Source organism: Balaenoptera ricei, chromosome 4, assembly GCF_028023285.1.
Source record: "Balaenoptera ricei isolate mBalRic1 chromosome 4, mBalRic1.hap2, whole genome shotgun sequence".
NCBI lineage: Eukaryota > Metazoa > Chordata > Mammalia > Artiodactyla > Balaenopteridae > Balaenoptera > Balaenoptera ricei.
In genome coordinates, this window is record NC_082642.1 from 157,984,130 (window position 1) to 157,998,745 (window position 14,616).

At 58.1% G+C, this 14,616-nt stretch overlaps 1 protein-coding gene across 1 annotated transcript in view; it reads right to left on the reverse strand.

Moving 5' to 3' along the window:
- Positions 1–14,616, reverse strand: part of PRDM15 (PR/SET domain 15) — a 59,255-nt gene that overhangs the window by 12,245 nt on the left and 32,394 nt on the right. The window contains exons 12-19 of the mRNA XM_059921610.1: positions 10,408–10,575; positions 8,160–8,257; positions 5,838–5,969; positions 5,125–5,259; positions 4,266–4,429; positions 3,292–3,371; positions 2,895–3,014; positions 103–234 (exon numbers count right to left, since the gene is read on the reverse strand). Coding sequence (XP_059777593.1) covers positions 103–234; positions 2,895–3,014; positions 3,292–3,371; positions 4,266–4,429; positions 5,125–5,259; positions 5,838–5,969; positions 8,160–8,257; positions 10,408–10,575 — 1,029 coding nt within the window. The remainder of the gene's footprint in view (positions 1–102; positions 235–2,894; positions 3,015–3,291; positions 3,372–4,265; positions 4,430–5,124; positions 5,260–5,837; positions 5,970–8,159; positions 8,258–10,407; positions 10,576–14,616) is intronic.

Below are 14,616 nucleotides of genomic sequence, written 5' to 3' on the forward strand. Positions count from 1 at the left end.
GCTAAATACCATAAGGAGCGGCGGCGGCTGCTTCCCGAGCTGCACCTGCACCGCTGAGCTGGCCCCTCTCCGCGAGAGCGCAGCGGCCGGGGGCGGACTCACCCGTGTGCCGCTTGTAGTGCTTGAGCATGTTGACCTTCTGCGCGAACTTGCGGTGGCACTCCCTGCACTCGTACTCCTTGATGCCCTTGTGCAGCTTCATGTGGTGGCGCAGCGCGTGCTTGGTCTTCATGCCTGCGGGACGGAGCGGAGCGGGTCTTCGGGGGCCCCCGCCCCCCACAACGCCCGCCCCAGCCCTGCCACGGACCCCAGCGGCGCACGCACCCCGCCCCCTCGCCCCGGCAGACACAGGTCTGGGTGAGAGCAAAGAGGAGGGACGGGGCACGGGGGCTCGTCTCCGAGAGGACCCCCTCCACCAGTGGTGAGGGGGGCCGTGTGTCCTCGGAGGCCAGACTTAGGGGGTCGAGGCCGACTTCCAGACGGCCCGTCTCGGCGGGTGCCCGCCCAGCCCGGACGGTCAGTGCTCCCAAAAACAGGAGCTGTGGGTGGATGTGCAAATCTAACCACTGTGACCCGACTGAATCATCTGGTAGGCGGCTCCAAGTCGCCTGAAGTCCGCTGCTGATCTTGGTGATGTAAATGTTAACTAAGATTAGATACTTTAAGGTCCAAACACAGACTTTCCATCTACGTTCAGGTTAATGTAACAAAGTCAACATTTGCGGAAAGGAGCGAAATATGCTAAAACCTCCCTAACTCAGGTGCTGAAGAAGGAAAGACCCTGGTTTAGGGTTTGAATCAGTGGTGGAGGGTCTTAGGCCAGGAGACCCACCAGGTGAGCAGTGCTGGACACGAAGGCAGGGCTGCAGGGTCTGTGGGCAAAGGGCGCCTGGGGGGCAGCCTTAGCAGCTCATGGTGCATGAAGTGTTTTGAACAAATCTTCCTGTGTATCCTCGACCACTAGTGCTATACGTGGAAACACAACAGGCATGGCGCACGGGCCTCTGCTGCCAGGTGACGGGACTCTCATTACTTCTATAGCCTCCCACTTGAATAAGACCCAGTCAGGTCCAGAATTTGGTGGGAAAATGTAAAGTATTGATAATAATAAGCAAGGGCATTTCCTGCAACATCACTTGGAATGATAAAAGACTGCACACCAAAAACCCCTGAAGATATAAATTAAAGGGTCTGGTTGTAGGAATCCACAGGATGGAATCCTATCAAGGTTTTGAGAGGAAAATTAGGGCAATATTTGCCTGATATGAAAAGATCACCAAGATGGATATGGAAGTCAATAAAAAGCAAGGTATGGAAAGAACAGGTAAGCACAAGCATCTGCTTGTATGTGCCAGTGATCATAATATGAAAGTAAAATGACCACTGATAGTTTAGGATTATGGAAAATAAATATGGTAACCCACGTATTAACACCTGCATTGTATTTAAAGTATTCAGAAGTCATGAAAGAAATCATGAAACTAAACATTAAATACATTTCAGATATAAAAATGTACATAACACAAGACGTGACACTGACCTCAGCGCCCGCCCTGGGCACCCCTCCCTGCCCTTCCAGGGCCCACTGAGCAGACTCAGGTCCCAGGTGTGGTTGCCCCCTGCCCAGCTGGGGGGACGGCCCACCACACCTGTCTACCTACAACCCTTCCCACCTCTACCCGGCTCTAGCTCTGTGGGAAAGGGGCTGGAATTGCTGCGGCAAAGACGGGGCTGCAGCTGGAGCTCCAGCCAGCACGGCCAGCGCTAAGACATGCATAGAAACTTCTAGAAATGTCCGTGCACAACAATCAAATGCTGCTTTTGAAGAGGGTAACTGAGGTCCGAGGTGGGAATAACTTTACTTTGCATATCCACTTGTGTAAAAGAAATTTTTTTTTTGGTTAGGTGCCTGGGTTACTTTTTCAATAAAACAATGTACACACTGCACACAGTTATTTTGGAGAACAGACAAGAAACTGTCACCTGTGCAGAGAGGGACTGGGGGCCGGGGGTGGGGGACTGTGCACTTTCTGCTTTTCTCTGCAGTTCTTTTAGCCTTCTACATATAATCTTATTTTATGAGGCTAACAGGGGTTTATCCAGTGAGCGGAATTAGGGGGCATTTGTGTTTTCTTCATACTTTCCTAAAAATCACATAAAGGAAAAAGGTAAAAACTTTATGGAATATTAAATTTTTTAAAAGACCCTCACAGCAAGGCCGATGAACTTGATCTGTCCCATATCTGAAGGAGGGTGGCACTGCCGCTCTCCACCACACAGAACACTGGCGGCCACTTGAAAGCACCAAAGATCCGCTGCCCCCAGTCTTCCTGACAGTTCTGGTTTGTTTTCAAACAGAAATGGGTTAAAATTGTACCATGTACTGCGATTACCTTGCTTTTCCTCATTCCACTTACTGATGTGAGATATTTTATTAATAGATTTATTATCGTTTAACGCATTTCACCTGACTGAAATAGAGGTCCCAGTCATCACTGATAACAGTACATCACTGTCTTAATGCACAGCTGGGCCTAGTCAGTAGTTCCAGTCGGCAGTGGAGGATTTTGCACCTATACTCAGGCCGTATGAGGGTTCTCGGATTATCCTGTACTTCAAGAATTATGTGTGGCACTGTTTCCCTACTTTTAAAACAGTTTACTTGCGCTTTGATTTCACCCCATCTCCCTGCCTTTGGACGGCTTTATTTTTCTTGCTGATCCCCTTCGGGTCTTATCTTTCTTAGTAAATGACTCGGGTCTGGGTGACCCCCCGTGTGGCCTGGCCGCCCCTCCTGCCTGACGGCCAGGTCCCCCCACCTCCGTGCGCCCGCTCTCGCCTTCGCCCCTCTCCCCCCACTGAGCACACAGCCCGGGTCCCCCACCTGCCCTCACCTTTCCCACACTCGGCGCACAGGTACTCGCGGATGTTGTCATGCACGCGCATGTGCTCCTTCAGCATGTCCTTCCTGGCAAAGGACTTCCCACACTGCTCACAGGCGTGGCTTTTCACACCTACAAACCAACAGGTCAGACTTTCACAGCAGGAGATCCGCACCCACGGTCACCGCGTGGCGGCAGTGACGGGGAGAAGTTCGGCCCCCCGCCTGCAGCTGGAGCAGTGCCCGCTGAGCCCTCCTTCCCCGGTCTCCGCGAGGACCCAGAGGGGGCAGGGGCCGAGCTGGGGGGGGGAGCGGTGGCAAAGACGGACAGAGAAGCACCGGCAGGGAGGCGAGGATGACCGCTGGGCAGGAAGCAGCTCGGGCCCCTGCGTCCTCCCAGGCACGGTTACCTGTGTGGATGAGTTTGTGCCGCTCCAAGTTCCCGATGCTGTTGAAGATCCGCCCGCAGATCTCGCATGGGTGGATGTACCTGCAACCAGACACAGGCTCAGGACGGCGCGCACAGCCTCACGGGGCCGTCAGCGGCCGAGTGCACCTGCCTGAGCGCCTCTATCAACAGGTGGGGCATAAAAGGTGCTATGGGGAGGGACAAGGGACCCAGAGACTTCAGCCTCCATCTGGGCTGAATCGTCCCCCTCAAAATTCACACGCTGGTGTCCTGATTCCCAGCACTGCAGAATGCGACGGTGCTTGGAGACGGGGGTCTTCACAGAGGTGGCTAAGTTAAAATTGAGGTCCTCACGACAGGCCCTAATCCAGTGTGACTGGTGCCCTTATAAACAGGGGCACAGAGACACGCACAGAGGGAAGGCCACGAGGACACAGGGAGAAGATGGCAGCCACACGCCAAGGAGAGAGCCTGGGACAGATGCTCCCTCACGGTCACAGAAGGAAGCAGAAGATCTGCTGCATCTAGAACGTCCGGCCTTCAGCACTGAGATAATACATTTCTGCTGCTCAAGCTGCCCACTCGGCAGCCCGAGCAGACTACTCAGCTCTAAACAGGGCTGTTGCCTGACTTGCTTGGACACACAGCGCTGATCACGGGCTGTAGCCAGATGTGGGACTGACACTCATGAAACCTAATTACTGTGGGGCAAAGGGGCTCTGGTCGTACGTAGGCAGGGCCTGCAACGCGGCCCCCCGTGCCGGGGGTCCGGGAAGGCGTGCAAGCTGGGAGAGGCCTGATGACCCACGAAGGAGCGAGGCCAGTGCTTCCCCCAGACCCGCCCAGGGCTCCTGGAGGAGAGAGGACTTGCTCTACGCTCCGGACGGCTGATTTGAGCACCTGCCTCTCTGCAAGGAAGCCAGCCCTCCCTCCGCACCACCCTAGACCAGGGAGCCCCTGCCCGGGGGGCCTCACTTCTGCACGTTGGGGTCAGGCAGGTTCTCGCGGTGGATGACCATGTGGGCGTGGTAGGTGGCCTTCAGGGCGAAGCGCCGGTGGCAGATGCTGCAGCCATAGCCCTTCTCCTTGTGCACCTCCATGATGTGCTTCAGGTACTCCTTCCCGCGGCCGAAGGTGAGCTGCGGACACGCACACTGCTCACGTGCGCACGCAGCCCGGATCCCCGCGGCTAACGAAGCGCCGCCGCCACCCAGGTGCCCTGGGCACCGGGGAGAGCCCGCTTCCCAGCAGGAGAGGGGGGACTCCTGAGAGCAGGGCCAGCGGGGGGTGCATAAGCAGCAGACTCCAGGTCCTCCTGGACCTCCTGGCAGGTCCCGCCACCCCCCGCCGGCTTCCAGAACCCCCCTCCTCTCCACCTACCTGACCCCATCTCTCCCCCAAGCCTGAAGGCCCTGACAGGTGCACGGCCAGGGAGAACACAGGGACCTGCTCGGCAGTGGTGAACCACAGTTTCCTGAGCAGTGAAGCCGCAGAGACCACGGCCGTACAGCAACCTGCCGAAAACTCACCGCGCCCCCAGCCTCTAAGCAAGGGTCCCTGCCATGTGGGGGGCAGGCGGAGGAGAGAGGAGCCCTGGCCTGCGCCCACCTTTGTGGACACGGATCCCCACTGGTCAGCCACATAGGCACGTGTGGACCAGACTGATTCTGAGACAGTGGTCCCCTGACGGCGGTGAGACCCGTATCCACCATCCCTGAGAAACAACGAGACCTGGGGTGCCTTCCAGGACATCTGTGAGGCGCCCCCCATGCCAGAGCCTCTGCGGGCCGGCAGCCCTGCAGCCCCAGGGCTCGAAGGCTGCAGGTCCAGTTACCTGACACCTTTTGCAGCTGTACTTGTGAGGCTCCGAGTCTGCACTCTCGTCGGAATTGTCATCATTCTCTTCCGAGGAGATCCCAATCTTGCCAATAAACTCCTCCCTCTGGTGGTCATCCATCAGCGCGATGTCCTGGAAAACAGTCACCCGGTCCAACTTCTAACATGCTTGGTGCAAGCTTTAACCGGTGATTTGCAGACCGGATGCAGAAACCGTGCCCTCGGGTCACCTGGGACAGCCCACCCCCCGACGGTAGTGCCGTCAGGCCCCGCTCGCGTTCAGGTGACTGTGAACACCAGGGCTGGAGCTGCTGGGAACAGCCACCGAGCTGGGCCGCGTCACCACCGACCACTCCCTCCTTCTCCCTGGATCGGCACTTCTTCCCCCCGCGCCCCCCACCCCGGAGCCATGACCCCGAATCCTCCATCCTCTCCCCACCACACCCACAAGCTCCCGTCTCACGTTCCTCAAAGGCAGGGAGGGAAGCAAATGCCCCCCGTCCCAACCCTCAACCCTCGTTCTTCTCCCGGGAGGTACCTAGCGTGGAGGAGTTTTAACGCGAGCCCTGCAGGTGGGCTGCAGGAGACACAGCAAAAAGACTCCAGAGGGCTCACCGGAAGAGCGGCAACGTGGCCACGCTGACCACGAGGGCCGGCCCCGCTCCCCCCACCCCCACCCCGTGCGGCCCCGGAAGGGGGACGCCAGCTCACCTTAAAGTGGACGTGGATGTGATCCCGGAGCACGTCCACGCGGAAGAACTTGCGCCCGCAGATCTCACAGGTGTACTTCTTGTCGCCGTGGGTCAGCAGGTGCTTGTTCATGTTGCTCCTGCAGGAGAACACCTGTGGGGAGGAGAGCCGGGTCGGGGAAGCCTGCCACCTTGCGTGCCCGGCCCACTGGGAGGCCGTAACCGGGCACAAGAGCGCAGTTTCTCCCCAGGGTTTGAGCTGCAGCAACTCCTCAGTGTCTGAGACACAAATAATCACGTGGTGCTAGAATCATGACCGTTCAACCGTTTAAGTTGGTGCTTACATTATAATACAGAATTAACCGTTGTCTAGTTTTCACTATAAGCAGTATTCTGCTCAATTTTATTCAGCTCACTTAGATATTTCACTAGGATGGGGGCCTACCAAGAAGACTAAGTCACAGAAACAGCTGCAGTTTTCTGAAAGCGGATATCAAAAAAGAGTTATGTCCTCAGTGGGTGTTCCGTATTTCATGCACAATTCACACCGCCTCCCCCAATTTCTCAGTGCTTCCTGTCTAAAGTGAGGAGTGTGGAGACTCGGTCATTCACCCAGTACTCATCCACTGGGTGTCCCCTCTGCTGCCCACAGGCGCGGTGCAGCCCTGCGTCCACCAGCAGAGCTCAGTGGACAAAAGCGGCAGCAGAGACGACCCCCAGGGCCCGCACTGATCTGAGAGTCTTTGCCCACACGGCCTTCGCCCAGTGGCCGAGTAACCTGGAGAGCAGGCCTCCTTAGAGCTCACCCCGACCACGCATGGTCTCAGGAAGAGAACACGCCATGAACGAAAGGGAAACGGTTCACGAGGAACAGAGGCTAACGCCTTCACGGGACACTGCTTTTCAAGATCTGCAGGTGACTTGGGGCCAACAGCCCTGAGACCACAGCCCAGGGAGGCTGGGCGGGAAAAGGAGTCAGCAGGGCAGGAAGATGGGCCTCCAGGGAGGGACAGAGGCTGCAGGTGTCCCCCGGCACCTATGTTCTCCAGGCAGGCGGGGCTGGAGACAGGGGATACTTGGAAGCAATGAAGAATTCAGTTCTAGAGACATTCAGGCTCTTTCACCGCCTGCCTGGACCCTCCGCGAGTGTTCAGTGAACATTTCACAGAATAAAAGGTGTCTGAATGTCAGTCACACAGCTGGCTGGTTTCACGTACACCATCTCTCAAGGACATGGAAGGGACACGGTGCCACCGCTCCTCAGAGCCGGCGGTCAGTGGGCAGAATGAGCGGGACACGTGAACACGGGGCAGCACCCACCCACCCCTGCCCGTGAGCGGCCCGGCCTGGCCACCCGGGCTCAGGCGTGTGTTCCGTTACCCCAGCTCCCCCTCCGCCTCCAGCCCCCAAACCCACACTAAGTCAGAGCCCCAGCGCGGAGCCCACAGGCCACACTACCCTGCGGACCTGTTGCTTTGTGGTTTGAAAAAAATCAGGAAATTTCCCATAAAAACACGGGTTTCCGTTTTCTCTTGGAAAGGTCAAAAGATCTGGCAATGCTGCCACGTGCCAGCTGGCTGGGCCGAGTCACAGATGGCCGTCCGCCCGGGCCATCACTTCTGGCGGCTGCTGTCGCTCCAGGGCCACGCGGCTCACGTGGGCTGTGCGTGGCTGAGAACCTGGGCGAGCCGAGTCACGGGAGGTGAGTCTAAGGAACGAGCAACCTCCAGCCGAGACCAGGCGTTTGTGCGCAAAGACCACCGCCCTCTCACGTGGTAAACTGACGTGGCCTGGAGGGCAGCGCCCGGACAGGGTTCCCTGTGCAGGGCTGACGTGGCCCGGGGCTGCTCGGATGGGGAGTGCACTCCGGACGTGTAGGGCCTGCTGAGGAGTGAACCCCCTCTGACGGCCAGCCCGACGCCCCGGACAGATCTGCTCGCTCGGGGCGCCGGCATCCGTGGACCGGGCACGGAGCACACGGCTGTGGCTCGGTCAGGCTCCCACTGGGAAATGCTGCAGGGGGACCGGCGCTGACCAGGAAAATAAACCCGGACATCCCGTCTCCGCCAGAGGCACGTGGCTCGGGGTGCTGGAGATGGAGTGTTCGTGCCGGGGTGGCACTAGTGGAAAATCGTGGCCGAAGGGAGACGAGGATGAGCTCCTTCCTCCACAGCAAGAGAGCGGATGACCAGAGCACCAAGTGAGGGGACGCCGTGGCTGGGGACACCAAGTACCCACTCGATCGTAAGGTCCCCCCTCCCCCGCCACACGCAGCGCCTAGAGCTCTGAGTCTTCCCCTAAGAAAGGTGAGCTGTGCCCCGGGCCCGGCCCGAGCCTGCGTTACCTTGCCGCACACCGGGCATCCCGACGGCTCCTTCCTGTAGCGCACCAGGTTCTCGCCACCGCCGGCCTCCACGTCTTCCCTCTTCACCCGCCGCACTCCTGAAACCCCCCGCCCCCCGCCCGAGAGAGTCAGTATCCACGAGACCTTCCCACATCAGCCAGGGTCACCTCCAGCTGACGGAGGGCAGGGCTGCCCACGGGTGGGACAAAGGAGCGAGCGGGGTCACTCGTCCATGACGCACCAGCGCTCCGACACGGGACCCGGGAGGGAGGGCAGGCGGCCTGCACCGCCGACTCCGGAACCCGGGCCACACCTGAAACTTGGAAATCCAAGGGCAGCAAGTGTCTTGAGCTTTCCACGCAGAGGAGTCAGAATGAGCTACTGGTAAGGGAGGTATTTGTGCTCAATCTAAAGGCTCAAGGGAAAGGCGGGGTTCTCAAAGGCGTCTGTAAGTAGGAGGGCATTTTTAATAAAAAGATACTAATATTCACCCTTCAAATTAAATCAGCCCAATGAGGATCAAGGTAAAAAGTCAGAAAATAATAAAGTTTCTGTGGTTTTAAGGCATAAGTGTTCACAATTGGGATCGAAACAGACTTAGGAGTTCTCAGGATACAGGAAATCTATGAATAAAAGAAAGAGAGAAGTTCCTTCTCATGGTCTCTCTCTACACCACTGACCCATCCTTCTGGGACATTCCTGCACAGCTGGGCTCAAGAACGGCCAGCACGGTGGCCTGGAGACAAGTACGTCACTTCCCAAAAAGCTCCCAGTGGCGTAAAGCACACAGGTCTGAACTGGGCGTGGATTACGCTTCCGTATAGAGGGAAAAACCACAGAACGGCCACACAGCATTCGCTCATTCCCGAGGAAAATGATCTGAGTGTGTCAGCTGTAAAATGTTGTAAGATAAAGTTGTAAAATGCAACCCACGTATCTGTCAATCAGGAAACACCTGACTTCTGGCAGTAATGGCGGCACTTATGGGCCCGCCTGGGGCTTTATCATCAGGGTCCGGTTCAACCAGCCCAGCAGGTCGGCACAACGGCCATCCCCACAACACAGGTGAGGAAACCGAGGCCCAGCAGCATGACCAAGGCCACCCAGTCACTAAGCGGACACCAGGCGCTAAGTGCAGCACCGGATCACAGATGGAAGGGGGTGGAGCTCATGAACCCACGTGAAGAAGGGCCAGGTAAAAAGGCAGAGTGCAAAGGTGATGCAGGACGTGACCTGACTCCAGGCTTGTTTTAAAAGCCATGAAGACACGTGTACACGCACGGCTGTGTGCGATGGTCAGACTTCGTGTACAACTTTGTTTTCTGACCTTTTTCCCCCGACAAGCATACGTTTCATTTACAATTCTTTGTAAAATGATTTTTTTCAAACTTTTATAACAAGGTGCTCTGGTCAGTGAGTGCTGCTTACAGAGGCTGGTCAGCAAGAGGGCAGTGGGTTTTAGGGTAAAAAACTAAAATGTCAAGATCACTAAACTAAAATGCTATTTTGAAAGAGGGTCTGTCTGAGCAGGCTCTTTGAGAAGGCCTCCCCGGTAGGGCAGGTGCTCAGGACACACCTGTGGCCCGAGGTCCCCGGTCTCTCTCTTCTCTCGGGGCCCCTGCCTTCCCCTGCACAGCTCAGGGTCTGCCCTGTGGGGTCGCCCGCAACCCCCCCTCATCCCTCATCGTGCTGCCTCCCGCCTTCCCCCCCATTAGCGACCCCACTGAAGTCCACCTTTCTCCTGCGCTGGCCTCTCGTAAACCCACCACACGACAGGCAGCCCCCAGGCACCCCAGGCCCACCGCAAATGGCGAGGGTCATCAGGGGCCCCTGGGGAAACAGAGGAACAAGGGCAGAATCACTCACGGCCCCAAACAGCCTCCGCCTGAAACGTTCTGTTCCACGCACACGGCTGAAAGCAGACCACACCCCGTGTGAAATTTCATACACTGCTTTTCTCCTACTTTCGTATGGAAAGCATTTTCTCACAATATTAAGTTCTCTGAAAACAAAAAGTTTTTGGTGACTGATAAAATTCAGTCTTACAAAGAGTCTGGTTTTCCTAACTTTCCCTGCTGTGGAGCGTTTGGGACATTTCCACCTGTTCCCACTCGCACGTGATGCCCTAATCCCCCATCAGGACCTCCTGATGCCCGAGCCGATCCCCATCAGGTGGCGCCTCGCCAACAGGCACCCACGGAGGCGGGGCCAGCGTGAGGCCCGCCCCCGCCCTGGCAGGCGCACTCACCTTCCAGGTGCCTCCGCTGGTGGTCCAGCATGACGTCCTTGCGGTAGAACATTTTGCTGCAGACTTCACAGGCAAACTTCTTGTCCCCGTGCTTCTTCTTGTGCTTGGAAAGGTTGCTGTTGGTGGAGAAGAATCTGAAACACATCTCACATTGGAACGTCTTATCATCTGTCGAGGAAGCGGGGAAACACACAGCGACTTTTAGGTACATGACACCGAGTATAGGCTCAACATCATGGCCGTGGGACCGGCTACGAGACACAGAAGGAGGGCGGGGCCGGGAAACAGCACCGCCTGAGCTGACGAAGCCCCCCTGCCAAGCCAGGCCTGAGCAGCGTGCAGAGCAAACAGGTAGCTCACCTCCTTCCTCCCTGGTGCCACTGGTCTCCCACAGCATCTGGGGATCCGTGGCTGGACCACAGCTGTCCTGGGCCCTCACCCCCTCACCCAGCCTGACCGCAGCGCCGGCCCCTGCTTCCCCCCGCGTCAGATGAGCGGCATCCTGCCCCGCCCCACCGCTGCCCCGAAGCCCACCCATCACCTGCCCCTCCTCTCCCATGCGCCCTCCACAGGCTCCGCCCCCATCGCACAAAGACATCCCCAGTGTCTCCCAGCTGTAAACAAAACCGTCTGGTCCCTAGGTCCCCTTTGGGAGACGTGCACCCACCCCCAGCAAACACCCCCTCCCCACAGTGAAGCCTTCAGAGATACCCACAGCCCGGTGTCCCTCCCCAGTCCCTCTCCAAAGGTGGCCAGACTGCCCCACTAGGGCCTGATAGGCCCCACCCTGCTCTCTCCCTCCAGGTGCCCAAGGCAGACCCTGGGGTGTCCTGTCCCCTCCCCCCGGCCCGGGGGTCTGCCCCCCGTGAGCACAAGCACAGGGGCCATCAGGGCACTGCCCGGCCCTGGCACCTGTTCAGCTGTCTGCCTGGGCCCCAGCCACCCGGCCTCCGCCCCTGGTTTAGGGGGTCTCGGGGCCTCAGCCAGCACTCTCCTCTCAGCCTTGTCCTCTGCCCTCAACCCCACCACGCCCACCCTGCTCCTGCCGGGACACACAACTGCCCACGGGTCCATCACCTAAGCCTTAAGCCCCAGAAGGCGGCCCTCCTGCAGCGCCGGGAACACCGTCCCGTGTCACCTGAGCGGGTGGGCGTGACAGTGTGCGTCCCCCTCCAGAGCGAGGGCCTGAGGTCACACCGTGCCACCCTCATTTCTGGGCCTTTGGCTACAGCCCACTGAGCACTTCCCGCAGTCAGTAAACGTTTGCTGAACGCGCAGATCCCGGAGGCCGGAGGCAAAGCTTCGTTTTCTACAGTGATTCTGACTGCGGTCATCACTCCGCCGCACAGCGGACTCCCGTGTCCGGAATCGCAGCCTGGGCGCTGCTGACACGCCGGCCGGGTCACTGCGGGAGGCTGTCCCGTGCCCTGTACGTTGAGCAGCGTCCCCCAGGCAGCTGCTCCAACCAAACCGGCTGCAGACTCTGCCCAGCGACCCCGGGGACTCAGGCCTCAGCAGTTTAACTTCTGCCAGGCGGACCCCGACGTGCAGCCCAGGTGGAGGCCCCGGGGTATACCCACACAACCCCTGCACACGCGTGTGTGTGTGTGTGTGCGCAGTACCTGTGCTTATCATGCAGACATTTCCAGGCTTATTTTAGTGGTTACATCATATTCCACCCACTTCACACATCGCAATTTACTTCATCATTTTTGATACTGTGGGTAATTTAATGATCCTTTTCCTACTAGATTTCCTCAGCGTGAATCCTTAGGAATGAGACCACCAGAGACAAGGGCATCTGCCATCCTGCTCTGTGAAGGGCCGCGCCTTACAGGGCTGTTCCATCAGATCACCCGAGACCCCGCCCACCTTTGGCCTGCTAAACCACATAGGTAAGCCTCCCTCCTGGGCAGGTGGCCTCACAAGCCCAGGAACCCGACAGCCATGGAAGGGCCAGCGTGGCCCTTGGACTTTCGCTTCTTCTCTCTAACGGGTCGAGTCCCTCCCGACGTACGGAGAGGACCCACCTCTAACCATCCCCAGCAGCGCCGGTGTGGCCTTCGCCGGGTGACGGCAGCGCTGGAGCAGCTGTCCGGGCCAGGCTGTCACCACGGTGGCTTTTCCTGCCATGGCGTCCACATGTCACCAGTTCAGGAATCCAGGCAGGTGCTCGACGACAACCTTCTCCCACCCGTAATCCCTGCTGCCCTCGAGGTCTACACTCATGTTTTAACAAAATGCAGCAACTGAGAGCAAACACCTACTATGTGGTGGACGGTCAGGCTCTCAGCATGGCTGTGCCCCGCTCTGTCCGCCCCCTGCCCGGCCAGTGCCCGCCTCACCTCCACACGCTCACGTGAACTGCTCGCCCCCTGCCCCAGCTGGGGGCTGTTCTAATCCTCAGGCCAGAAAGGCTCTGCCTCTCTGCTAGTTCATTAAAGGGAAACACCTGCCCTCCTGATGGCCGTTAACCTGAGGGGCTGGGAGGCGTGTGCCCCAGCCGCTGGTTTCCCTGGTAACTGATGAGCCAACCTGATGTCAATTTCCCCTATAAGTGGCAGCCTCCTTCTCCCCTGAGGGGGAAGATCTCTGCCTGACGTGTGCTGCCTGCCCTCTGCACGTGGCGGGGTGTGGCTTCAGGACCTTTGTTTCGGATGTGTAAGGTTCCCCCATCCAATAAACCGTTGATGTCTCTGTCGCTGTCCCCAGGCCCTTTCTTTGGTCTCGAGGTTGGGCAGCTCCAAGGCTTGCAGGCCTGGGGGTGCAGCCCAACACGTGGGCTCTGGTGAAGGAGGGGGCGCAGGGTCACCCGGGGAGACCCTGTCTTGCCTGAGGGCCTGGACGTGGGCCTCTGCTCTTCTCCAGCTCCCTCAGGAAGGTCGGGGGCAGACGAGGGCCATTTAGGTAAGCTCCACCCGGCCTCCTCACACCCAGGACAGGCCCTGCTCAGTGAAAGCTTGAGAAAAAGCCCAGCAGACCCATCATTTCAAAGCTCACACAAATCCCTGACTTAATGGTCTATGGAAGACACACTCTCCTAACATGAACACTATAAGAAAGTACAACAGCATGCAAATAATATATTACACAAATGACCTCAGCTCCCAGGTTTATCCTTTGTCTTCCATCCAAAACTTCTGACCTTTGAAATTGGAGAGAAACTGCATTTCAATTCATTGCTGCTCTGTTAACTTCTATATAACGAAGACAGACGAACGTCTGGTTTAACAGAACTTTTTGCGGACATGTAGCAACTGCTGCTTTGACTTAGTACCTTCTGTTTCATTTGTGTCCAGAGAAATAAAGATGAAAAGAAGAAAACTTGTCTGCCTCAACCTCCAGCGGGCCTCAGCAAACACCCGGGCCGGGAAGAGGCATTGCCCTCCGCTCTGACGCCCACCCACTGAGCTCGTGCAGAACCGAGCGTGGCCACACGGAGCGCCATCCTGCCCGGCGACAAGCTCAGCTCGAGGATCCTCTGACTGACATGGCATCAAAAGATCGGTGGATTTCCCCCAGGTTTTGGGAACACCTGGGCTGCAGAATGCAGGTGGCGTAGCACCTGGAAGTGCACCTGGAAGCTTCCAAGTCCACTTCATGCCGTGACTGATGCTCAGGGCAGCCGGAGCTCAGGTGAGACAAGACTCACCTGCCACTCAGAAAAGCCCCGCCCTGGGAGCGATGCACTGCGGACGGAGGAAACCACAGTTTCCAACAGGAGCCCTCAAAGCGGAACAAGCAAATGAACCCAACAAAGGGACACGGCAGAGGCTGCAGGAGCGGGTGCCGGCCACGGGCAGGGAGGGGCAGCGGCGGTTTAGGTGACGGGGTAAGGGTGCCCTGAGATGCGGGCCGGCCGGCACCCTAACAAGAACCAGCACAGCGATACAGAGTGACCGGTGACACACACAGAGGGCTCGACAGGAAGGGGGTTTGGAACCAAAGGTTAACCTGGCAGGTCTCTAAGCCAAATGCCACTGGTACCCACCCCCCAGGTGTGCGACGATGCCGAGAAGAGGGGGCCGAAAAGACAACAGCGACCCTCCGCCAACCCCATCCTCCCTGGGTGGGGACGCAGCCGCCCGCCTTCCCCCGCGGGGCACAGGGCAAAGAGCCGCGGGGACAGGACACGGGCCTCCCCTGCCGGCCGGGTTCCTGCGCAGCCGCCCCCTGGCTGTCCACGGGGATTTACACATCACGTACACT